General features: G+C 34.5%; 1 protein-coding gene across 2 annotated transcripts; it reads left to right on the top strand.

Moving 5' to 3' along the window:
- LOC109346043 (vacuolar amino acid transporter 1-like) lies at nt 980-22,894 on the top strand. Of its 2 annotated transcripts, XM_019585400.1 has the most exons (13): nt 980-1,062; nt 1,260-1,468; nt 4,110-4,420; nt 5,633-5,847; nt 5,952-5,975; nt 6,668-6,848; nt 7,893-8,112; nt 19,402-19,537; nt 20,708-20,727; nt 21,436-21,581; nt 21,903-21,946; nt 22,032-22,094; nt 22,457-22,894. In XM_019585400.1, exons 2-13 carry the CDS (start codon nt 1,299-1,301, stop codon nt 22,553-22,555), a joined length of 1,629 nt encoding a protein of 542 aa, XP_019440945.1. In that variant the 5' UTR covers nt 980-1,062; nt 1,260-1,298; the 3' UTR covers nt 22,556-22,894. The 2 variants fall into 2 exon arrangements, with proteins under 2 accessions (XP_019440945.1, XP_019440944.1); XM_019585399.1 differs by lacking the exon at nt 980-1,062 and having other exon boundaries at nt 1,168-1,468.

The raw sequence follows: 26,709 nt of genomic DNA, 5'->3' as shown, positions 1-26,709 counted from the left end.
GGTTATTCCTTGTGTCATATAATTTATGTCTTTTTGTCCGAAAAATAATAAAAATAAAAGCTGTTGCTCATTGGTGCATTTTGTATGAGTTAATTACACTGACATCCTGAGTTTTAGTGAAATTACACAAATCATTCGTCACTTTTCTACATCTACACAAATCTCTCATAGTTTTTATACTTTCATTACACTGACCATACTCGCATGATAAATAAGTGTAATATTTTAAAAAAAATGTGATAAATACAATTAAGTTAAACAAAACATGATATATTGTGAGGAAAAATCCAAGTAATATACAAATCAATGTATATTTATTATTTTTTGTTATAAAATGCATCAACAATTCTAAAGAGATATTGTTTAAATTACTCTTATATAACGAACCAAAAATAATAAAGAGGTATCGACTCATATATTATTTGGACTTGTCTTCACAATATATCATGTTTTGTTTAACTTAATTGCATTTATCACATTTTTTGTTTAAAAAATTACACTTATTTATCATGCAGGAGTGGTCAGTGTAATAAAAGTATAAAAATTTGGGGTCTGTGTTGGTATAAAAAGTGAAGGGTGATTTGTGTAATTTCGCTAAAACTCAGGAGGTGTCGGTGTAATTTACTTTTTTTTTTTTTATTTTTTTTATTTTTATTTTTTAAATTTTTCACTGGTGTGGATGCACAGTAATAGCACTATTCATAAAAAATGTATTGTTGTATTTTTCATTCTGGATAAAAACCGTTAGTTATATTTTCATTATTACCTTCATTGTATAGTAAAAACGTACTATTGTCTAATTTTACTTTACTATTTTATTAAATTCTGTTCATAGCATCTAGAATCCTGGATTATTGTATAATTGGAAATAGATCCTTGGAATAAGGTGTCATAGGAATCTACGTAAAATAATTTATCAATAGTTTCCACTTTCCAGTTTAACATTTAAATAGTTCCAGGTCAAATTATACTTTGATAATTTTTTTTATGGTTCATATCTAAGTAGCATTTTATTAGAACTTGACCAGTTCCTGATAATAAATTTTAGTGAATTTTGCTGAGGTACGTGCTATGATTCATGAATATAATATAATATTTAAATATTTGAATTTAAAGCCTGAAAATTTAGCACGAGTTCCTTTTTATCATGCAAACCAGAATTTTCTTCTGCTCTGTTATGTTTTATGATTTATGATTCTGGGTCATTTAGTTTTTGTCATTATTCATTGAATCTTATTTAGAATTGGGCATATTTGTAGAGTGCAATTGGTCAAGAGTGTTACAAAGTTGAAAAGAAGATGAAGCATTCTGTTTCAGATACCAGTTTCTACGTTGATAGTGATGAAGAAGATGAAGAAAAGCATATAAACAATGATGGAGAGGATTCTGATTATTCCATTGACTCAAATGAAAACCAACAACTGAGGAAACCAAGTTCCTACAGTATGCAATGGCCTCAAAGTTACAGGTTAGATTTTGTTCTTTTTTATAGAGTGGGCTAGTGTTTGACCTGTCCGGATCATTGAAACAGAACTCTGATTTTGGTACATTGCCGCGAATTTGAATTTGTTGTTGTTACCCATCAATTTATGGTTTTTTTACAAATTGGTTCTTGGTTTTTTTACAAATTGGTTCTAATTAAGGAACCAGATTTTGTATAAGTTCAAGAAATAACAAAGAAAAAAGATTAATTGGTGATATGTACTCACCTACTGAATGAATTACAACAAAGAACAAATAATTTTATGCTGGTATTTCTCTTGGGGAAGCCAAAATTGATTCAAACTTATAAGAAGTGATATTAAAAATAGTTGTGCAGAAAGCTATAGAAATCCTACCGAGTATACCTATCCACCCTACGTACTGGTATTTGATAGGGGTAGCGTACGTGTACCGAATGGAACTCAGTATTAGGTGGGCAAATTTACTTTTGTAGTGCAATTTGACTACGAATTTACGTTATAGTATACATTTTTCGTAGTATAACTTTTTATAAATCGGCAATCAAATGCACGATTTGTGTAATTTTCTCTCTCTCAGATCCACCTAACTCGGCAACACTGCCGAAGTTTTATTTTTTTAAGAATTCCAATGGAAATCTGCACTTCCATTGAAGTTTTTCAACACATTTCAATATATATAAATCGTCATTCTTGTTGGAGTTTTAGGTGCAAGAAATTTTTAATTTTTAATTTTTAATCCTTGTTCCTGAATAATCGTCACTTTCATTGATTTTTTTTTAACACATTTCAATATATAAATCAGCATTGTCATTGGAGTTTTATGTGTATGTGAAATCGGCCCTGGCAATGGAGTTTTATGTATATAAATTTTTAATTTCCTAGCTAAATCAGCAATGCAAAGAAATTTGTTCTTCATATATAAATTTCACCCAACCAAGTTCATTGCAACAATAATAGCAACTTAATGTGGAACTTCATCACATAGACGTCATTAAGATTTTCTACAATTTAATGTATTAAAATTTTAATATTGTCATATGGTGTTGCTATTATTGTTGCAATGAACTTGGTTGGGTGAAATTTATATATGAAAAACAAATTTCTTTGCATAGCTGATTTAGCTAGCTAGGAAATTAAAAATTTATATACATAAACCGATTTCACATACACATAAAACTACTCCAATGACAATGCCCATTTATATATTGAAATGTGTTAAAAAAACTCCAATGTAAGTGACAAAAATTTCCTACACCTAAAACTCCAACAACAATGATGATTTATATATATTGAAATGTGTTGAAAAACTTGAATGGAAGTGCCGATTTCCATTGGAATTCTTAAAAAAATAAAACTCCGGTAGTGTTACCGAATTAGGTGGATCTAAGAGAAATTTTTTTTACACAAATCATGCATTTAGTTGCCGATTTATAAAAAGTTATACTAATCTTGTAATAAACAAAAAATGTACACTATAGACGTAAATTTGTAGTCAAATTACACTGTAAAAGTAAATTTGCCGTATTAGGTGACTATGGTACCCATAGTGGGATGGAACAGTTTTATCTCTCCATTTGTTTTCAATTCCTTTGTTTTTCTGTGAATTCTTGGGTCCTGGGATTTTGGCATTAGTGAGAGTGTGTTCATGTTTCATTTGCGTGAGAAGTTATTGATTCTCCAATTTGCTTTAGATATGTACAATGCTTACTATCCAATCATGATTTGATTAGTTTTCGTAAAATTGTGATGTGAAGAATATGACATGTATTTCAATTGATAATTTTATTTTCTTTCAGTTGTCTTTTGTTTTTTTCCTTCCATAAATTTTTTTGGGGACTTTTCCTAACCAACCATTACGTTTAAGATTGTGTGATCACTTGGTGAAAGACCAAAAATTATATCAAGTATTCTTCCTTTTGTATGAAGAATGATGAAATGAAGGTTAGTCCAGTGAGGAACAATATGAAAGGTAATTCAGTACATGGCTTTCACTTAGTAAGGTCTAAGAATGGTAGATATATAGCCTTACTCGACAAACTGAGAGTAATGACATCCACAACCTTACTGGACAAATAGAAATTACCCTCCTAAAGGAAGAGTATGTCCAAGAAAAACAATAGGCAAAAAGATTAGGAAGAATTTAGAAATTAATGTTCTATCAATAACATGATTTACGATAGAGCATTCTGGTGTCATTCGATCATGTAGTTGACTCCACCTAATGAAATTAAGGCTTGATTGTTGTTATTTGAATCTTAACTTTAATATTAACCTTGCCGATTAACTTCAGCTGATGATGACAACATGATCTGACTTTTTTGATTGTAAAACATTTTAAGAATTCACCACTGGAAGTAGAATCACTGTATTTTTTATCTCTTTGTGAGTCTGTGCTGAATAAAGTGAGATAAAGATACATGATAGGCGACCACAGTAAGAGTCTGTTGGCGAGTTCAGTTTTGGAGAAGAATGAAAGAAAATGGAAGGTTTGAGAGCCATGAAATACACTGGTGAGATAACTCTAAAATCTTCCATTTCCTTTACTTTTCCTCCGAAACTCAACTCACAAACGTACCCTAAGTGTAGTATCCGTCAAGTGCATCAATCTGAATACAACTACTTATTCCCTTGCAATTAATGTTTCAGGCAATCTATGGATCTATATGGTAGTGTACCATCACCAAGTATTGGATTTCTAGGTGCAACCTCGCTTTCCAGATTAAGCAGTTCTTTCATTTCTTCAAGTCTGATAAGGAGGCAGCATACTACTGAAAAGCTACCACCAGTGAGAAAACCTCTGTTACAACCAGAAGCAGATGATCACTCGCGACGCAGCTCTCAGGTCTTGCTTCCTCCCCTAGGAACTCGGAAGTCTTCGCTTAGGAAGGATGCTTCACAGGTTTATCATGAAATTGAGTCTGCTAGCCAGTGCACTTTTGGTCAAGCTGTGCTTAATGGTAAGTTGCTTAAACTTGGCTTGAACCTTTGGGTTATTTGTTACAATTACACAAGATAAAGAAAGAACCAATCTAATTATCCAGAAAAATTAAGAAAAGGAGGGGAAAAACATCATCAAAGTAGGGATAAATGAATAACGAAGCTATATTACAGGGAAGCCTGATGCTATGAAGCTCATGCTGTGCATGAGTTCTGGGAAAGGGTCGGGCCCATTTCTTGGGCCTATTGTGTTCAGTGACCTTGCATTTGTAAGAGGCTATTTCCATGACTTGAATTGTGCTAAGGCTCCTCCTATTCAATGCTGAAACTAGATGTAAAAGGGAGTCAGTGCACGAGGCTTCCACCCGATGGAGTCTAGAGAGGGTATATGAATGTACTTTATCCTCACAAGTGGAGAGACTGCTTATAGGATTTGATGCGACTTCAAGGTCAAGTTCGGAAGGAAGCAAGCAAGCATCTTTTCCACCATGCCAATGCTACATTGACATCTAAACTGCATTCTATACCATATTTCCCTTATCAGAAATGTTGCTTTCGTAGAATTTTATCATCTTCTCAGAACCAATAAATATATATTCCACAAAGTTATTGTTAATTTATGGTTAAATAAGCCTATTTCAACAGGACACAAGTTTGTTTGAGTCAGTCTATTCCATAATGTTGATGTGACTGTTATGAATTTTCAGCAGTTTTCAATGTTTAATTGATTGTTTCTACTTCTTTTTGTCAAAGACTGGCTCTCCTAAAAACTTAAGCTATAGGTGAAGGTGCAAATCACCATATTAGTTTTTATATCTCTAACATACCCACACATGCCAGAGTCCTTTAGGCTTGAAGAATAGACAATGCACTAGTCATCCTTGTTAAATTTAATTGAACTACGAAGAATGGGGATAGCAAGGATATAACTTGTAATCCTCACAGTGGCTTTAATTCCAAGTCAAAGACTCACTCTCTTAAAAGCGTATGCGATTAGGGGAAGGCCAGAGGCATATTTTTATATCTCAGACACTTATCTTTAAACAAAAGTTGCAAACCAAAATTTGTCATCTGAAGCAGAACTATATGTATGAGAAAATTGATATATGGGTAGGAGCATGGGTATGCATATTTCTTGATAGCCTGACACATATAGACTACATAAAACCAGACACCCTGCACTTAATTCTAGCCAAGCATGTAAGCTTCATTGTTTTTTTGTGCTTTCGTAGGCATAAATGCCCTCTGTGGTATAGGAATCCTTTCAATTCCCTATGCTGTCAAAGAAGGTGGATGGGTTGGGATTGGTCTCTTGTTAATTTTTGCAATTTTCTCATTCTATACCGGGTTGCTCTTGCGTTACTGTTTGGATAGTGAACCTGGGCTTGAGACATACCCTGACATTGGTCAAGCTGCTTTTGGTACCGTCGGGCGTGTCATCATTTCAGTAAGTTTCCCTGTTGATGTGTTCTCTTACTTGATTATGTTTTTATTTTAAAGCATTAGTCTCTAATATCTTTTGTATTATTTTCTATTTTTGTGTGGATGCAGATAATATTATACTCAGAATTATATGTAAGTACACCTTCTCTCCTGAATATTCCTTCTATAGTCTCACTTGTGTTATGTCAGAAAAGATGAAAAAGATAAATCCTCAAAGGGCACCAATTTGGGTTAAAACTTCAACAGTTTCTTGTCATTGATAAGCTTTTCCTTGACCTCCGAGTCAGTGTCTATAATTTGGATCTCATAAACTGTCACCTTTGTACGAATTTCGCAAACCATCATTCATTTTTCATATGACAACCAAGATGCTTTGTGGTTCAAGGGGTCACAATTAAAATCAAGAACTTTATGATTATGGGAATTGAGTATTTAACTTTGTAATTCCTTTTTTAATGCATGCATGTTGACTAATACTATTTCACACAACTTACCTCCATATCCTTATGTTTATGAGTTGGGAGAAGTGGGATCAATCAAAAGAAAATGAACAGGAAGGGAATAAAAGAGGCTGGGATGTTAGTAATTAATTTTCTGTCCTTGTTTAGATTTTATTATTCTACAAAACACTCCAAATCTGGAAACTTTAAATGATAATCTCTCCTTTTCTTTTCCTCTTTTCAAAACCTCCCAAACAAGAGGAAAACTTACTTGCAAGTTAAAACCTTCAATTCCTCCCTTTTTCTTCCTTCTCTATACAAACAGATCCTTAGAGAGCTTTTCTTTGTGACAATTACTTCATCTACTAATATTCTTTCATGCAGGTTTCTTGCATTGACTATTTAATTTTGGAGAGCGACAACTTGTCTTCATTATTTCCAGATGCACACTTAAGTTTGGGTGGAATCGAGTTGAATTCACACACTCTCTTTGCAGTCTTTGCCACCTTTCTTGTTCTTCCTACTGTTTGGCTGCGCGACCTACGCATTCTCAGTTACATCTCAGGTAGAAGCTTCTTTTTCGAAAATTCAATGCTATTTAGCCATTCTATAAATAAAAGCTAAATCTTTGTCTTATCTATCTTTAGTCCCTGCTCTTATGATATTTGTTCTCCAAGGAAGAATTTACCATGGTTCATTGCATCCCTTTCCTCAACCTCTTAGTTTTGTTAGATCACATTACCCTTATGGAGGGTCATTTTTTATCAGATGATAACATACTTGCACCTTGCATCCTTTTTCTTTTGAAAGGGTTGTTTTTTTTGTTTCTCTATACATTATTTTCTCTATGCTGGATCTGTTTCCCGAAATTTTGTACAATTCTCAATCCTTCTCTAGAATGCCTGAATTAGAATGACTTCATGACAACTCCTGTGTATATGTTTACTACTAATGGGCACAGTTAGACTCTGTAGAATGCTATATAAGGTTAATGGCTTTGTTAAAAAATTGGGACAAGTTGTGACTTGACTTTACACAACCCTCATATTTATATCATGAGGGGATTACGTATACAGTAGCATCAAGGGTTGATTAAAGAGTTAAGTTATTGCCAATTTGCTATTAACTAGTCATTACTATAGTTGACTAGAGTCTAACATGTGTTAAATATGCTAATGAATCTAGAGTACTAAAGAAACAAACTTTGTTTTTTTATAGGCATATGTTACTATTTGTAATTGGTGAGACTCTAACCCTCAACCTCCTTATCACTCTATTCCTTAAACCCTCAACCCTAACCACTTGACAACCTTGTGACTCTCAAAGAAACAGGCTTCATGATCCAACTTATGTCTCTACTCTATTGTTTCAAAATTTATTTGATTTTTTCAATCTTGAAAGAAATAATGAAATGCTATGCTATAGAATTGGTCATTATGAATGTTCTATAACTTATCTAAATCCCTTCCTCTATTTTTCTTTCTTCATACTTATTTTCTCTTTGCTGTTAAATTTATCTGATATTTTGACATTCAAAACTCACATACTACTACAGTATTGTTATATGTTTCGAATGACACTGTAACACTTTTACCATTTTTTGTTCTAGCTGGTGGAGTTCTTGCATCTCTTGTAGTGGTTGGTTGCTTGTTCTGGGCTGGCCTGATAGACAATATTGCTATTCCAAGCCAAAGATCAACACTCAATCTTGCAACTTTCCCTGTTGCTATGGGTCTCTATGGTTTTTGCTTTTCAGGACATGCAGTGTTCCCAAACATTTACTCAGCCATGAAAAACCGAAATCAATTCCCTGCAGTGCTGTTAACATGGTAAACAAAACATTTTTTATTTAACCATTAACAATCTATAGTGTCTGAAAACAGAGTTTATATAGAAGAATTCTCTGTTCCCCATTATTCAACATGAGCAATTACAATATATACGCAGATTAGGTTGCTGTCAAGCTAGAAACTAAAAAGGAATAAACACCTAATAATTACATACTTATAGGTTATAGCTAATAGTCCCATGATTTCAGAATTAATACAATCCCTTAATCCTTAGGATTTTATTCTGAATCTAACACCCCTCAGTCCTCATCAAGCCGGCGAATATATGTCGATCATTCCCCGCTTACTAACATTCGAGTCAAGTTCTGCCTTCAATAAGGACTTTGTAAGGGAGTCATAAGATGGTCTGATGGTGAAGAGAGAGGAGTAAGGAATAGGGTGTAGGAGGTTGTGAGTTCGAGTCCCACCATCAACAAAAAGAGAGTTATAAGATGGCTTGATGGTGAGGGTGAAGAAGGTTGAGGGTGGAGTTTCACCCCAACAAAAATACTAACATACCAACAACTAACAATTGCCGATCAAAAAATAAATAAATAAGGACTTCGTAAACATGCCAGCTTCTTGTGACTTGGTTGGTACATAATGTAAGTTGAAAGTTCCATTTTCAATTTATGACTTTATGAAGTTTCAGTCAATCCTCACATGATTCATCCTATCATGTTGTACAGGATAATGAACTATATTAATAGCTGATTTACTATCACTGTACATTTTCATAGGACCTTCAAGTGGAATAAATAGATCCTTAAGCAATTTCCCAATATTCAGCTTTAACACTACTTCTAGCAACAACACTTTGTTTCTTACCCCTCGAGGTCATCACATTTGCCCACATTTAAGTTACCCGGTAATTGATTTTGCATCTTCTATGGTGCATGCCCAGTATGCACCAGCATACTTATAACAATTCATATTGGTGAAGGCAATGAATATGAATGAATACCTTCTTTTCTTTATTATGTATTTGATAATGATGAATACACAAGACTCCTCTTTATATAGAGAGTAAAGAGAATAATTAATTAACTAATATAACAAACTCTTAACTACCCAAAACCCATTAATAATGCACATGTCAAAATGTAAAGCATAATGACAAAAACATGTGCAAAATAACTCTGCTGCATAATATCCCTAAACTATCCTTGGCCAAGTTGGTTAAACAAAACTGGTGCATGAGACTTGATCACAGCCAAGGAATGATGCAAGACTTCTGGTGCACTTGGTCCACAAATCTGGTGCACCTGGTGCAGGAAATCTGATGCATCTGGTGCAGGAAATCTGATGCATCTGGTGCATCTGATGTATGAAATCTGGCGCATGTGGTGCAGGAAATCTGGCGCATGTGGTGCAGGAAATCTGGCGCATGTGGTGCAGGAAATCTGATGCATCTGGTGCATGAAATCTGGTGCATCTGGTGCACAGAATTGGTGCATCTGGTGCATAAGGCTGACCCAGCATGTTGTCTAAAATATATTTCCCTGGAACAACATAAGGCTATAGTTTAGATAATATGTTCAATACCCCCCCCTCAAGTTGGAGAATATATATTAATGATTCCCAGCTTGGGTAAGAGATTATAAAAAGGAGTAGGTTCAAGAGGTTTAGTAAGAATATCCGCTGTTTGATCTGCTGAGGGTACAGGAAGGAGATGATAGAGCTTTTTCTGCAAATACTCCCTTGCAACATGGCAATCAATCTCGATGTGCTTTGTTCTTTCATGGAAGACCGCATTAGCTGCTATGTACCTGGCAGAATCATTATCACAATATAACATGGCAGGTTCCTTGTAAGGAACCTTGAAATCTCTCAAGAGATAAGTTAGCCATTGTACCTCACATGAGGCAGAAGCTAAAGCACGATATTCTGCCTCAGAGGAGGATCGAGAAACAGTGTTCTGTTTCTTTGCTTTCCAGGAAATAAGAGAGTTGCCAAGAAACATACAATAACCTGAAATAGACCTTCTAGTATCAAGGCATGAAGCCCAATCCGAATCACTAAACCCCTTAATTTGAATGATGGAGTGAGTAGGATAAAATAAGCCCTGACCAGGGCTATGTTTGATGTACCTAAGGACTCTAGTTAGAGCTTGATGATGTTTGGTTGTAGGATTGCTCATGAATTGGCTAAGTTGTTGAGTAGCAAAGGTCAAGTCAGGTCTGGTATTGGTTAAGTATAACAATCTTCCAACCAACTGTCTATACAGAACAGGGTTATGGTAAGGAATACTATCATCTTGGTGTAAGTGGGCATTCTTAACCATTGGGGTGAGGACAGGTTTAGAGTGTAAGAAACCAGTGTCAGATAGTAAGTCAAGAGCATATTTTCGTTGACAAAGAGTAATGTCTTGGTGAGACCTAGCCACTTCAAGCCCAAGGAAGTATTTCAAATTTCCTAAGTCCTTGATTTTAAAAACAGAGTCAAGGTGTTGCTTAACAGAATCAATCTCAGAGTGATCATTTCCAGCTAGGATGAGATCATCAACATAGATGAGTAGAGCTGTGAATTTGCAGTGGTTACTTTTGGTAAATAGAGAGTGGTCATGTGTGGATTGCTTGTAGCCCAAGAAACTTAGGGAATTTGATAGTTTGGCAAACCATTGCCTACTAGCTTGTTTTAAACCATATAGGGATTTATTCAGCTTGCAAACCATGTTTGGAATGGGAGAGGTAACACCTGGAGGTAGGGACATATAGACTTCCTCATGAAGATCACCATGAAGGAAAGCATTATTCACATCGAGTTGTTGCATAGTCCATCCTAGCTTAGAAGCAAGGGCCAATAGCAATCTAACAGTGGTGAGCTTTACAACAGGGGCAAATGTCTCATAATAATCTAGGCCCTCTGTTTGGTTATAGCCTTTAGCAACAAGTTTGGCCTTATGTCTCTCTATTGTACCATCACTGTTGTATTTTAGTTTGTATACCCATTTGGACCCTATGGCAGTTTTGTGAGGTGGTAAGGGAACAAGATCCCAAGTTTTGTTGAGTTCAAGAGCCTTAAGTTCATTGTTCATTGCTTGAATCCAGGTAGAGGATTTAATAGCTTGTTTGTATGTCTTAGGCTCATCTTGGATGGTGATAGAGAGGCAGTATCTCAGGTGAGAGGTGGATAAGGATGTGTAGGTGAGGACTTTATGTAAAGGATGCCTTATGTTTGTTTCAGTAAAGGATGGAATGGTGGTAATGAGGTTACAATGGTAATCTCGAAGGTAGGTTGGTGGTTGAGTTAATCTTTGAGACCTTCTAGGCTGTTCAAGTTGGATTGATGGAGAAGAGGAGCAAGGATGATCCTGAGGTGTGTTCTGGTTAAGGTCAGGTTGGGTTTGTGAGGTAGGGTGAACATGATTTAGATCAAGGAAGGGAAAAGGTTCAGTGTTATGTATGTGATCAGAGTTGGAGGGTATAGTCCTGCTCTGGTATGGGAATATATGTTCATGGAAAATCACATTTCTAGAGACAAAAATTTCTCTAGTTTTTAAGTCAAACAATATAAACCCTTTTGTCCCTGATTTATATCCTAAGAACAAAGATTTCCTAGCCCTGGGATCAAGTTTGGTCCTATGGCTTGTAAGGGTAGAGGCAAAAGCCAAGCTGCCAAAAACTCTAAGGTCATTGAGGCAAGGTATGTTACCAACCAACATTTCAAATGGGGTTTTCTGTTTGAGAACAGGGGTAGGCAATCTATTGGCAAGAAACACTGCATGTTTAGCAGCATAAACCCAAAATTCTCTAGGAAGATGGGCCTGGAACATGAGGCACCTAGTGATGTTTAGGATGTGTCTATGCTTTCTTTCAACAACAGCATTTTGTTGAGGTGTCTCATTACAAGATGTTTGATGTATGATACCAAGGGTTTGATAGAGCTTAGGCATTAGGAATTCTTGCCCGTTATCAGTCCTAATAGTTTTAATTTTCTTGTCATATTGCACATTAGCTAAGGTAATGAAGTTCTCAATAAAAGTCCTAGCTTCAGATTTACTAGCCATAAGGTATATCCAAGTGAATCTTGTGAAGTCATCTACTATGGTTAAAAAATATCTTTTGCCATGTATGGTAGGAGTCCCAAGGGGCCCCCATATATCCATACGCACTAACTCAAAAGCATGCTTAGTTGAAGTAGAGCTCAAATTAAAGGGCAATCTAGTTTGCTTACCAATGTGGCAGTAATCACACACTTTATTTGAATCAGTATTCACATAAGGAAAATTTTTGGCAATATTTCTCAAAACAGCATATGAAGGATGGCCTAATCTAAAATGCCAAAGATCAAAAAAATTAGTGGTGCAAGATTCTAAACAGTTGATATTACATGGTTCTTTACAGCCTTGTTTATCACTTCTTGTGAGGATGTAGAGGTTGTTATGAACTTTAGCATGACCAATCATCCTCAAGGAAGTCATATCCTGAATAAGACAAGAACACTTGTCAAAAGTGAGCTTGCATTGATTTGATTCAGTGAGTTTTTGTATAGAAATTATGTTATATTTGAAATCAGGAATGTACAAGACATTGTAAAGGGTCAATTCTTGTGTGAGCTTAATGGTTCCCTTTTGTCTTGCAATGATGCTCATGTTATTAGGCAACTTAATGATAATAGGTCTAATGGCAGTGTAAAGAGTAAAATGAGCAAGAGAATTAGTAACATGATCAGATGCACCACTATCAAGAATCCATGTTTGATTATTAGGGTGTGTACCTGATAGGATAGGTCCTTCTGCATCTGAATCATGACTCATTTGATTTATAGTATGCTCATGACTAATGCTGAGTTGAAGAGAGTCTTCCCTTTGTTCCTGTGTTTCTACTTTGCCTTTTTCAGAGGGATCATCTTCATTGGTTATTATGCTATTGATTGTTCCATCCTTGTTCTGCGTTCTTGATCTGAATTTGAAGTTGGGAGGGAATCCATGCTTGAAGTAGCATGTCTCTGTAGTGTGCCCTTCCTTATTGCAGAAGGTACAAACCTTATTGTTGTTGCCAGTTTGTGTGAAATCTTTTCTAGTTGTGCTGATATTATCAAATTTTCTAGGGGGATTTCTGTTACTGTATCCTCTTCCACTCGTTCTGTTGCCTTGAGGCCTCCAAGATGTGTTAGAGTTGAAGTTGTTGACAGTGGATTTTGGGTTTTCTCCACATATATTTCCTTCTTGTTGAAGGATCATTGAGAAAACCTTGTTAATTGAGGGCAACGGGTCCATGAGCAAGATTTGTGCTCTTACTGAATGGTATTGATCCCCCAACCCCTTGAGAAAACATATCACATACTCTGCATCCCTGTGCCTTCTGATTGTTTTGAGAGTAATGCTAGAGCATATGCATTGAGTAGTACACACATAGCTAGGTATAGGCCTTAGTGAGTCCAGTTCATCCCATAAAGTCTTTAAGTCTGTGTGAAAAGTGGATACACTCCTATCTCCTTGTTTCATAGAGTGTATTTCTTGCAAAATGTCGGATGTTCTGAAGTGATCACCTTTTGAGAAGCGCTTCTTTAGGTCATCCCATAGTTCTTGTGATGAATCCATGTATGTAGTGCTTTGAGCAATTTGTTGTGTGACAGATCTTGTGATCCAAGAAAACACCATAGTGTTACATCTTTCCCAAGCATCGAAGTTGGGGTCTGATTCTTGTGGCATGGTTATGACTCCATTAACGAATTTGAATTTGTTCTTGGATTTGAGTGCCTTGCTCATGGATCTGCTCCATGAGTGGTAATTCCCTCCATCTAAGGGAGGAGTCACCAAGGTCATTCCTGGATTCTCACCTGGATGGAGGTAGTAGGGGTTGGTTGGATTTTGTAGGAGGTCTGCTGTAGGAGCCTCTTAATGTGTTGTGTTTGATTGAGCTTCCATTCTTCTTGAATGTTTAGAAGTCGTGAATGAGTGAAATTTGTTTGGAAGGTAGGGATATTGAATTATGCAGTAGAGCTCTCATATAGAGAGCTCTGATACCATAAAACAATTCATATTGGTGAAGGCAATGAATGAATATGAATGAATACCTTCTTTTCTTTTATTATTTGATGATGATGAATACACAAGACTCCTCTTTATATATGGAGAGTAAAGAGAATAATTAATTAACTAATATAACAAACTCTTAACTACCCAAAACCCATTAATAATGCACATGTCAAAATGTAAAGCATAATGACAAAAACATGTGCAAAATAACTCTGCTGCATAATATCCCTAAACTATCCTTGGCCAAGTTGGTTAAACAAAACTGGTGCATGAGACTTGATCACAGCCAAGGAATGATGCAGTGATGCAAGGCTTCTGGTGCACTTGGTCCACAAATCCGGTGCACCTGGTGCAGGAAATCTGGTGCATCTGATGTATGAAATCTGGCGCATGTGGTGCAGGAAATCTGATGCATCTGGTGCATGAAATCTGGCGCATGTGGTGCAGATGGCGCATGTGGTGCAGGAAATCTGATGCATCTGGTGCATGAAATCTGGTGCATATGGTGCACAGAATTGGTGCATCTGGTGCATAAGGCTGACCCAGCATGTTGTCTAAAATATATTTCCCTGGAACAACATAAGGCTATAGTTTAGATAATATGTTCAATAATACTACTCAATCCTTGAGTGACCATTTTTTAGGACAACAAACCCTTACTAGGAGTCCCTTTTAGTTTTAGATATCGAGGTATCTGATTTACAACCTCTAGATTTCTCTTGGCAGGAGAATGCATAAATCAACTCATTACACTATAAGCAATGTGAGGTTTAGTGAGAGAAAGGTAAACCAATTTTCCTACCAAGTGCCCATAGGATTTCCTCTTCACCATAGGACCATCTTCATTAAATTTTTGTTTCCAATATTTTTCCATTGGCGTTCCAGAAGCCTGGCACCCAATTTTCCTACCTCTCTCTGTAGATCCAGGGTATATTTCCTTTGGAAAATGAAGATGCCTTTCTTGCTCCTTGCAGTATCCATCCGAAGGAAGTATTTCAAGAGTCCAAGGTTTTTCACATTAAATTATGTCTCAAGCTGACTTTTAAGTCTTTAAATTCCTTGGGTGTCATCTTCAATAATGAATATAGCATCTAGGTACACAATAAGAACTACTATCTTTCTGTTTTAGCTTGTTTGGCAAAGAGATTGTGATCTGCCTTCCCCTGTGTGTACCCAAATTTTTTCATAGTTACGCTGGATTTGGTAAACCAGGCCCTAGGCGAATATTTTAGTCCATATAATGACTTCTTCAACTTGCAAACCATACCTTGTTTAGCCTTTTTCTCAAAGCCTAGAGGGAACATCATATAAACTTCTTTCTATAAGTCTCCATTTAGGAAGACATTCCTCACATCCATTTGGTGCAATTCCAAATCAAGATTTGTGGCAAGAGAGATTAAGACTCTAACGGAGTTCAATTTTTCTATTAGAGCAAAAGTTTCTTCATAGTCAATACCATAAGTTTGGGTATATCCTTGAGCGACCAACCTTACCTTGTATTGATCAATGTTTTCACCAGCTCCTATTTTTAAGGTAAAAATCTATTTGCATCCAACCACCTTCTTTCCTTGAGGAAGGCCTACTACTTCCCATGTTTTGTTCTCAATTAGAGCATTCATTCCCTCCATTACAACGCCACTCCATTTTGGATCTTGAAGAGCATCATGAATATTTCTGGGAATGTCCATTTTATCAATCTTTGTGATGAAAGCCCAATATTTTGTTGACTGCTTAGAATAACTGAGATAGTTAGATAGGAGTTATAAGCTATATGGTTTCAAGGCTTCAATAGCAGGCTCTTTGAGAAATGGACCAGGGAGTAAGATAGGAAGGGGCATGGATGGATCCCAGTGTGCAGGACATGTATGGATCCCAATCTGTATCTTCATTTGAGTTCTCTCTCAGAAGTGAAACATTGGGAAAGAAAGGTTGATGTTCAAAGAAGTTGGTGTCATAGGAAATATAAAACCTTTTTGTGGAAGGACAATAACACTTATATCCTTTATGTGAGAGTGAGTAACCAACAAAGATGCACTTAATGGTTTTAGGTTCAAGTTTGCACAATGTGGAACTAAAATTACCAACAAACACATTACACCCAAAAACTTTAGGTGGAAGCAGCTCCAAAAGTCGGGCATAGGGAAAATAAATTTGCAAGCAACTCAATAGGGTTTGAAAATTATGAATTCAACATGGAAGCCTATTTAAATGATATAGAGGCTAAAACAGCTTCACCCCATAAAGAATGTGGGACATTATAGAACGGGTAACTTCAATAATATAACCATTCTTTTCTTCCGGCTATCCCATTTGTTGATGAAATATGACATGCTCAATAAGATAACTTTTAAGTCCATGATAAAAATATACCTTGTCATATTAGTTTGAAAATATGAGTAGTGGACTAAAACATGTCTTTCACAAAGCTGTGAAATTCTTTAAAGATGGTACATGCCTCAAATTTTTCTTTCATAAGATAGGTCCAACATGTTAGTTTGTTGTCATCAATAAAGGTAATGCATCACCTTATCCTAATAAGGTTATAGACATGGAAAGTCCCCCTCCCCTAAGCCTTTGTTTGGGAGTTAGGAGAGAAAAGGAAGGAGAGAGATCAAAGGATTAGGAAAGGGAGGAAGAAAATGGAAAAAGAAGGAAATCTTTTCCCTTGTTTGGGATCAAAAGTATGACATTTAAATGAAGAAAGATAAACTAATGATAATGTAAGAATATTTTTTTATTTTCCCTTAAAAATATAATTAACAATGAGAAATGAACAATAAATATATAATTATATATATAATTACTAAACATATTTAACTATTTTTACATTTTATATCCAAAGAACCATAAATTGAGACTTTCAAAATAAACACAATGAGTGTTTTCCAACTCCCAAACAAGGAGAAGACTTTCTAAAGTCATCCATTCCCTATCCCTCCAAAACCCCATTTCCAAACAAAGCCTAAATGTCACTATGGATGAGGTGGAAGAGTTTTGAATTTTTATGAGAGTCAGTAGGATGATGATTTCGAAATTGTTTTGGATACAAGAATTTGAGATATTTGAAAATAGGGAAACTTTCTATACAAGAATATGTGCCAAAGCATGACATCATAATGTGAAGCAGCATGGAAACTTTTTATTGCTAATCATCATTTGAAGCATCACGGAAAATATTGAGGACTCTTAGTTCCTTAGCATTGCCAATCATCATTTTGAAGCCAAATCCTGAAATTCACAACACTAGAATAAAAAGTTATAACACAATTTTGATCCTAGGATAGTTTTCTAACTGCAATTAAATTGTATTTTAAGTTATGAACATGAAGAACATATCTCAGACTTAGGACACATAAATTAACATCACCAAACCCAAACACAAGGGAGGAACTTTCATCTGCCACTATAATATTTATCGTACCATCACAGTTTTTATAAGAGGAAAACAGTTTTGAAGACCTAGTCGTGTAGTCTATAGCTTCAGAATCAAGAATCCACTCCGCAGAATGTTCTTGTTTGGTTAAAAAGAGTTACTTCTTTTGCAACATGAGAAAAGGAGGTTGTAGGTATGGCCGGTTCAATTATGGATTGCCTAAGCATGCTCGTTACCATCTCCATTTCTTCAATTGCAAAAGGGAAAGAGTTTGGCTTATTTTGTCCTGCAATATTCTCAGTCACATGAGAAGATGCATAATTATGTTGTCTCCTTTGGGTACGAGACTTCCAATCCATAGTTTTGCCATGGATGTTCCATCACGTTTCCTTTGTGGTAAGGCTTTTGGTAGTGATCATACCACAACTTGCTGTTTTTTGAGTGTTGTTTTTAGACTCCCACCGGTTTGAGATGAAAGCTGAGCCTAACTGGTGTTTTTTCATTAGATGGTGTTATTTTTAAGATAACTTTTCTTCGACTTTGTTCTCTTCTAACTTCAGAAAAGGCTTCCGTAATTGTAGGCAAGGGTTTCATTCCAATGAAGAAAATGAAAGAGCTTTTCCTTTTCAAGCATTTGAATGTACAATTGGCTGTCTTCAGTACACTTCCATTGTATGGTATAAAAAGATTTATTTCTTGCCACAGTGCAACTAATACATTACAGTATTCAGTCACAGACTTGTTTCCCTATTGCGTATTTCGAAGAGTAGACTAGATCTCAAAACGTTAAGATGGTTTTGGATGTCGGCGTACATCTCTTGGACAGTCACCTAAGTTTCTTGAGTTGTGTTATAGAACAAGTAGATTCAACCAATTTTAGGCTCCATCTAATTGATCAACCATGACATCACAAAAGAGTTCTTTACTTCCCATGTCTGGTAACTTAAGTCCGTTGAGACTGGTGCAAGAATGTTTCTAGTGAGCTAGTCCATCTTTCTTTTTCTTTCATAACAAGTAAGATATATTGTACCATTTTCTAAAATTTAACCTTGTGAGTTTATGTTGGGTTATTTGGAAGGAATGGCTTAGGTCGTTAGAGAAGATGTGTACTAGATTTTGCACCGTCGTGTTTGAGGGGTTTGGTTTTTATCGGGCCATTGGAGACTTTTTTTTCTTCTTTTAAGGTTTTAGAGTAACCTAGCCCTTAATACCATGAAAACATAGTTTGTAGGGAATAATTTTCTATTGTGAATTATTCATAATGAGCAATTACAATATATACATAGAATAAGTAACTGTCAAGCTAGAAGCTAGGAACTAAACATTTATAGCTAATAATTCCATGATTTCAGAATTAATACTATCCTTTAACCCTTGGGATTTTGTCTGAATCTAACAGCGCTAAAGCCAGTTTCCCTAATGATTTCACTAAATATGAACATGCCTCATTAAAATATCCTTATCAAAGTTGCAAACATATTAAGACAACACAAATAGTCCTCTATCAAACTTAAGGCTGGGGTAATCAAGCCAAGATCATCTAGATGCTATGCATGTGTGTCCTTAGATGTGCACTATGTTATCTTGTGTAAAACCAGTGATTCAAATAGCGGACTAAATCACGTGATGAGACCATAATATTGTGGGTGCGGTGATTCTGGCAATCGCATCACACCGCAAATTATGGTATAGTACTGAATCACAATGATACGGTTGCAACGCAACCATATTGGACCACATTAGGCATCATTGAACCACATCATATCAAAAATATTTTAATCACAAAATAATTCACACCATAGCTGACTAAGTAAATCCAATCGTAATAACCACAATTGTGACCACAATTTAAAACATTGTGTAAAACTTTTGTTTCTTCAATGAAATTCATCTTTCTGAGTTTATCATTCACAATGTCAAATTTTCCATGCAGTTTTGGTCTTGCTACCACCTTGTATGTTGGAGTTGCTGTTATAGGATACTTAATGTTTGGAGATAATACACTCTCTCAGTACACACTTAACATGCCTCAGAGCTTAGTGGTCTCCAAGATTGCCGTGTGGACTACGGTATGCTCATTCTAAGTTCTACTGAAAACCTTTTCTTAATGAGCTGCATTATGATTATGACATATCTTGCATGATTAGTGAGATCATTTTATGCTTTATTGTTGGTCCTCAATTTAACAACTTCAAATTTTGGACGGTTGGTTAAGACTTTAAAGCTTGTTGTGCCCATATGACAATTAAATTGAATTGAATAAAAAGGATGACCCAATGCACGAGAATCCCACATAGTAGGGTCTAGATAGAGTAGATGTATGCATCCTTATCCCACGAACGGAAACATTGTTTCCAGGAATTAAATTGAATTGAATCTTGTGCAAATTTAAGGAGCCTGTGCTTTGTTCATGCTACAAGCCCATAGGACTCTTTCATAAAAGGCATGTTACATACAAAAAGTGTTCCTAAGCCTGCACTTAGGAGCTTAAGCTTTTGGTTTGATTACCCCCTGATAATTGATATTTTCCAAGATATAAACCTAGTTGCCTTTTCAAATGGAGTTCTTCCGTGTTTTATGTATTGAAAAAATTGATCAGTATTCATCCTGGTGCAATTAGGTCAGGCAAACAGATCATATAATTCAGAATCTCCTAAGGGAGCCCAAAAGAGACTTCTATTTCCTTAATATGTTTTTCTAATTCATAATATCCTAAGGCAAGCAGATCATATAATTCTATGGATTACCCAGATCAAATTGCTACTTTTAGTTTTCATTTAATTTATACCTAAATACTAATCTCGGGCACACACTAGTGGGACTTTTGCTAAACTACTAGTAATTTGGCCAAGGTATCATGTAAAATCTAACACTCTTAAGGTTTGTTTGCGAGTTGGGTTTTGGAGGGGATTACATTTTACACAATACCCTAAGGGCTTGTTTGCTGATTGAGTTTTGGAGGAGAAAAAAGGGAAATAGAAGGCTTCGGAGCCATCTCAACAATATATTTGATGACTCTCAAGTCTTTTATTTTCCTTCATTCCCCTCCAAAATTCAAATCGTAAACTGAACCTTATTTCATTTTTTGTGGGAGAGGGGATAACTTAAATGTTTTTAGCTCAACTATTTATGTTTTGATCTAGTTTATATTGCTAATTCGATCTATATAAGGATATTATCTATATACTTGTAGACAATATAAGTTGCTAACATTATCATCCTGTACTTTTACTTTGCAGGTGGTTAATCCATTTACCAAATATCCTTTGTTGCTGAAAATGAATAGTTTCAAATTTTTATTTTGATTTGTCCAGAAGTCATAGAAATTGGATTAACTAAATTAAAATTTTCTCATTCTATCTCAGAATAGCCTTTTCACTCAAAACTTTACCTACTTTTCCACTCCCTTGACATAAAAATGATTGTTGTAGATAAAATATAACTAAGGAATTCAAGCAATTTGCTCTGAATGTGTAAGGAATGCTACAAAATTAAGAACGTTTCTCCTTAACATTACCTCACATTGTTTTTGAAAAATATTTACTACCAATATTTCTGACTTGTACTCCTTTTCATGTGCAAAAACCAAAGCAAGGGTATTTTAGTGAAATGAATATGTTGTAGAACATATTTCTGTGTAGGATCAGTGATAGAAACACAAAGCATATTCTGAATTGCTAAATGAACATTATTTTGTCTAGGTTGTGACAATTCATGAAACTTCATTATCAATTTGCTTACCCTGGTTTTGAATTGTCCCTTCTTCCCTTTAAATCTAAAATTTTGTAGTAAAAAAGAGAACATTAAATTTATATGGACATTCTATCAAGCCCTTCCAATTCCTAGAACAAACAAGCAGTACCCTTCTGAACTTGAAATGGGTTAGGATCATAGTACTAATGCATTTCATTCAATATGTCATTACACTTAAAGATGAAGAAAGATGTTTCTTCTTAACTTGCACCACATATGCATTGAGTATGACTCCAGTAGCATTGTGTTTGGAGGAGCTGCTACCGATAAAGGATAGCAAGTTTTACATATATTCAATCTTAATCAGAACGGCGCTGGTACTTTCTACATTCCTTGTTGGCCTGTCTATTCCCTTTTTCGGTGAGTTTCTTCTTGCTATCCTTATATACTGGATTAGTTTTACTGCCAAGGGAACTCTGTCTTTTCAATATCTATTCTTTACTGAATCTGTAACTAGTTATAGAGTAAACGAAACACGGTTAGGATTCCAAATGGATTTTAATGATTCTATTTAAGTGAATTTTGCCGAACCAAGGTTTCTATCCTCCCACCCTTCTCCCAACAACTTCTTAACTCTATTTCTCTGGCTATAAATTCCATTTGGTTTGTTACTTTGTTAAATCATTGTACTTTTGCATAGTTGGATTATGTTTTATGAATAACATATACATTTTGTTGCAGGTCTGGTGATATCATTTATAGGATCTTTATTCACAATGTTTGTGGTAAGTTCCCTTAAATTTATCTTTTTCTCTCTCCTTGAGGTACTGAAAATAGCAATCATTCAACTGAAATCAACCTTGGATACAGAGCTTGATTATTCCCTGTGCTTGTTTCCTAAGCATCTGGAGGGGCAGAATTTCTCGCTTTCAGGTATGAAAGTTGCCTATTAATTAATGTCACAAAATTCACTTACTTTTGTTATTTTATTCGCTAGTAAGTTTGACACAATGCTAAGGTTTGCTAATAGTGACCTTGAGATCACGAGTTCACATTTTGAAAACAGCCTTTCCACTGGTTGGGTAAAGCTTCATATATCTATCTTTCCAAACCTTACTAAGTAGGAGTCTCGTACACCCGACAACCTTTTTTTTAGCTTTCAGCACCCAAAGGGCTAGAATATGAAACATCCTTGTAATGTTACCTGGCTGAATCCATTCAAGCACTGCATGTTTTATAGTTTTGATTAACTCCAATATGACTCAACTTCCTTTGCCTTTTCCATATTTCCACAGGTAGCATCTTGTATAATAATAATTGCAGTAGGGATTGTAGCATCTGCTATCGGAACATACTCGTCCGTCACCAAGATCATTGAAAAATTGGTAGGATGAAGTCTCAGCCTAAATCCTGGCCTATAAGATGTGGCTGATATTGTCTACCCAGAATCCAATTCATCATTCATTCCATAATTTTTTTCTCACTTTCCAAACTTTAAGTTAACTTTCAGTGTTGTTTGTGGTTATTTGGGTTTTGTTACCCTATCAAAAACTGATTTTTTTTCCTAATGTTTGATGTATGATGGGCAATGTCAATCATAGATAGTGGCAGAGAACTTACCTTGAGATTAAATTGGATGACTTATTAAAGGGAAGTTTTGTTATAGATGGAAACAGATTAACAATTTCCATGACCAATTAAAGTGCTAATAGGCAACATAGCTTTATGGATGAGGAATTGATCATTGTACTTTGAGTAATAGTAGACTACAATTACTACTTCAAAAATACAATGTCACCAAGTTAGACCTCCAATACTAAGTCCCTGACGTTTAAAGTGGTTACCACATAGTGTAACATTAAGTTCCTAGATGTGAATTACAATAACCCCTCTTTCTTGGAGTGAGATTCCTCTCCATTAAAAAGTGCTATGTAAAAATAAAGAAAAAGCAACACTTCAGATCCAAATACTTCAATTTACTTATGTTTTGAAGGGCAAAAATGTTATTTTATTATAATTAAAAGGATGAATATGTTATTACATATTGGATTTTCTTTAGTTTTTTAAGTATTTGCCTCTCCATTAATGGAGAAGATTCATACTCGACATTGACATTCATATCATTTTTATTTAAAATGATGTTACACTTTTACTCTTAAAATACAAAAGAAAAACCATATGTCTCCATTACTTGAGAGGAGTCTTACTCTCTTTCTTCCTGGCCATTTAAAACTTTTTTAAACAATGATCCCCCTCTTTCTTGTTGAAGTGAATTACAATAATGTTTTTCTTGTTTATTTGAATTTGCTATGTTTCCTTTTTCTCTTCATTATTAAAAAAGACTGTCACACTTCCCACCTAATAAGATCTAGAAAGGGTAAATGCATCTAACATTACCTTCGTCAGCAGAAATTGTTTCCAAGACATATCTTTATGTTTTTCAGATTTTTAAGTCTTGTAACTTTTTATAATTCTCTTGTATGTCTAGTACGGTACTACCTCTTTAACAAAATTATTTTTTCGTTAATAAAAAATAAAATTATTTTCCAGATTTAAACCATGACCGTCAACACTTATTCTCTTTTGTTTATGGAAAATAAAGAGATGGTGTGTTTTAAGAATAAAATATGTGGCCCATGAATTAGAATCTCATGGAGTGAGTGAGGTTAGTATTAGTGAACTGGTTATTACATATTAATTTAAAAAGCATGATGGTAGGTCGAGTAAGTTTTGGAGATGAGTATATGTTGTTTCAAATTATATTTCAAATTTTGTCTCGCTTCAATAATGATGAAGTAAAAACAGAAAAATTATGAATGTTTAATTTTTTTAATTGAAGTGACATGTTTTCATTAGTATGAGTCTAGGACAATATGTTCCATTTAGATTTTGGATAGGATTTGATGACACTCGCATGCACATGTGATGATTTCAACTATTTATCATTTGCATTTTAACCTTTTCCAAGTAACAACTGTATTGAATTAATTTCGATTTCAAATTTTTCCATTGGCTTAACTTGCAAAATTACAGTGAACTACATTCTTTGAACCACGTTTTATGTCATTCCCTTTAGCAAAAGTTGTGATTGGTTAGAAGTATTAAAACTAAAATATTAAATATTTTAATATTTCCTAATCAATCATAGTGTTTTGTGGCACAGGAAATGAATAAAGTATGGTACCTAGAATGTTATCCCACTTCTACACATTTTCGGTGATGGTTCAAATACCGCGTCTCTAATAGTGTAATCAAAATTGATGCCATGAGATACTACAATAAGTAGAGTTGTAAAATATTTAAAAAAAGCACACACACAATATTGGCATGTCCTTTTACATGCAGCTTTTTATTCCTCATCCCTTTGTATATACATCTAGATAATTTATTTCTTTTCAGAGTTATGAGGGAAAAGGAAATTGAAGGAGAGGGAATAAAAGGCTAGGAAGGGGAGGAACGGAAGAGGAAATGAAGTTTATTATATTTATTGTTTGGGAATATGAAATTTTTAGATGAGAAAGTTAACTAATGATAATATTATAATATTTTTTATTTTTTTTTAAAAATGTAATTAACAATGAAAAATGATATATAATTATATAATTTTACACATATTTTGACACGTTACACTTTGTCTCCAAAAAACCACAAACTTGGAGCACTATAAAAATAGACACACAAATGATTTTGGAGGGTTTGAGAAACTCTATAAAACCTTCTCATCTCCTTCGTCCAACTCCCAAACAAGGAAGATACTTTCTAAAGTCATCTTCCCCTTTCATTCCCCTCCAGAATCACACTCTCAAACAAAGCCTAAAAAATACCCCAAATCTAAATAGATTTAAAGTAGTCACTACTGTAACACCGTGTTTTTTCAGAGCACTTTTAATTAAGTAATTAATATTAATGAATTAATTATAGAAATTAATCAGTAATATTTTAGGTTAAACCTTAGTTGAGTTTTAGTCTTGTATTATGATTTTATTGCTTGCCCTAATTTTTCAAGATTTTTGGAGAATAAAAGTTTCTAAGACGATTTCGAGTCGTTTTATCGAGTTTTTGCCCAGTTTTTGAGTTCTGTAACTCGGAATCGAATTTCGATTTCGTCGCTGGCTTCGAAATTTGATTTCTAGTCAAAATAGCCACCAAGTTTGTCCGTAACTCATCTCTAGATATTTTTCACCTTGAAATTCAAGTTTTGACGTTTTATGCAAATGTCCTAAATCGGGAGATTGTATATTTCCGGACGAAATTATCCGAAAATGTTCGGACACAACGTTTATCGGGAAATTACATCATAACAATAAAGTTGGAAGTCATCATTTCATGAGCCACTTACTTGTTATACAAGTAATACAAAAAAGCTTGCAAAGCCCCTAAATCACTCAACAAATCCTCTCACTCCACCACTATTAGACACATCACTTATGCTAGTCTAAATTTACTTACTTTGCATTAACTTTTCTGATTTGATGAGGGTGAGGCTCTCCTATAAACACCTCACATCATTATCTCATTTTTACACTAAATTTCCTATATAAACTAAGGCAGTCTTTTATTTTCTCCTCTTCATCTTCTTCTCATACTTCATAGAAAATTATGAGCTTTTATTATGTTGTTCATAATGTAGAGTTTATATTTGTTCTTTAAGTATTTTATGAAGGTATAACTAAAGGGGATGATAATAAAATCATATGAACCTTTATGTAGTTTTTGACTTTTGTAAATCTTGAAATTTCTTCCTTGTTCTTAGATGGAAAAACTATATCTTTGGATAAGGTTAGATGAGTTATTTGTTTGGAAATATTAGAAATTATTGTTAGTATATGAATATGTTTAAATGTGATGATTTTAACATGAAATGAACGTTTAATGTGTTTAGGAAAAAATATATATTTTATTCTTGAAAGTTTATGATGTTGATGAGTTGTTGTTGAAAATGTTTCATTTTTAGAAAGTATTATGTTTTAAAAGTGGTTTAGCATATTTTACTCTTTGATTTCCAAGTTAAAATAATGATTTGGAATAAAAGAGGATTTATTAAAGTCTTGACTTCATAAACTTAAAGTGTTATGAAGTTTTGGATATTAAAGTAGTAGAAAGTCTTACCTTAGGATTTATTTTTCATGACTATAAAATTAACACTTACTAACCCTCGAGGTTTTTCCTAAAAAATTAGGTGTTAAAGGTGTTAATAAAAAAATGTTGTATTTATTTTAGTTGACTTACTTTAAAGTGATAAGAATAACTAAAAGATGTTTAGCGTAAAATATTAAATTAAGAGTCATTCTTTTTCATGACTGTGAAAATAACACTTACTAACCTTTGAGGTTTTTTCCTAAAAAATTAGGAGGTGTTAAGATGTCATGAAAAATTTGTTTTAATAGTATACTTGAAATAATGAGATTTACCTAAGAGTCTGGACTTTATAAATTTAAAGTGTTATGAAGTCTTAGATGATAAAATGATTTAAAAATGTTGAATCTTAGTTAAGTGAACTTACTTTAAAATGGTAAGATTTACTTAAAAAATATTGATTTAAAAGTAT

The sequence above is a fragment of the Lupinus angustifolius genome, chromosome LG04 (genome assembly GCF_001865875.1).
Source record: "Lupinus angustifolius cultivar Tanjil chromosome LG04, LupAngTanjil_v1.0, whole genome shotgun sequence".
Taxonomy (NCBI): Eukaryota; Viridiplantae; Streptophyta; class Magnoliopsida; order Fabales; family Fabaceae; genus Lupinus; species Lupinus angustifolius.
The sequence above is the reverse complement of the archived record's forward strand: the minus strand, read 5'-3'. Positions and strand labels throughout refer to the sequence as shown.

Coding starts and splice junctions, on each gene's coding strand:
- LOC109346043 (XM_019585400.1), top strand. CDS start 1,299: ATGAAGCATTCTGTTTCAGATACCAGTTTCTACGTTGATAGTGATGAA. Junction 1,469..4,109: donor CAATGGCCTCAAAGTTACAG/GTTAGATTTTGT, acceptor TTAATGTTTCAG/GCAATCTATGGATCTATATG. Junction 5,976..6,667: donor TATTATACTCAGAATTATAT/GTAAGTACACCT, acceptor TCTTTCATGCAG/GTTTCTTGCATTGACTATTT.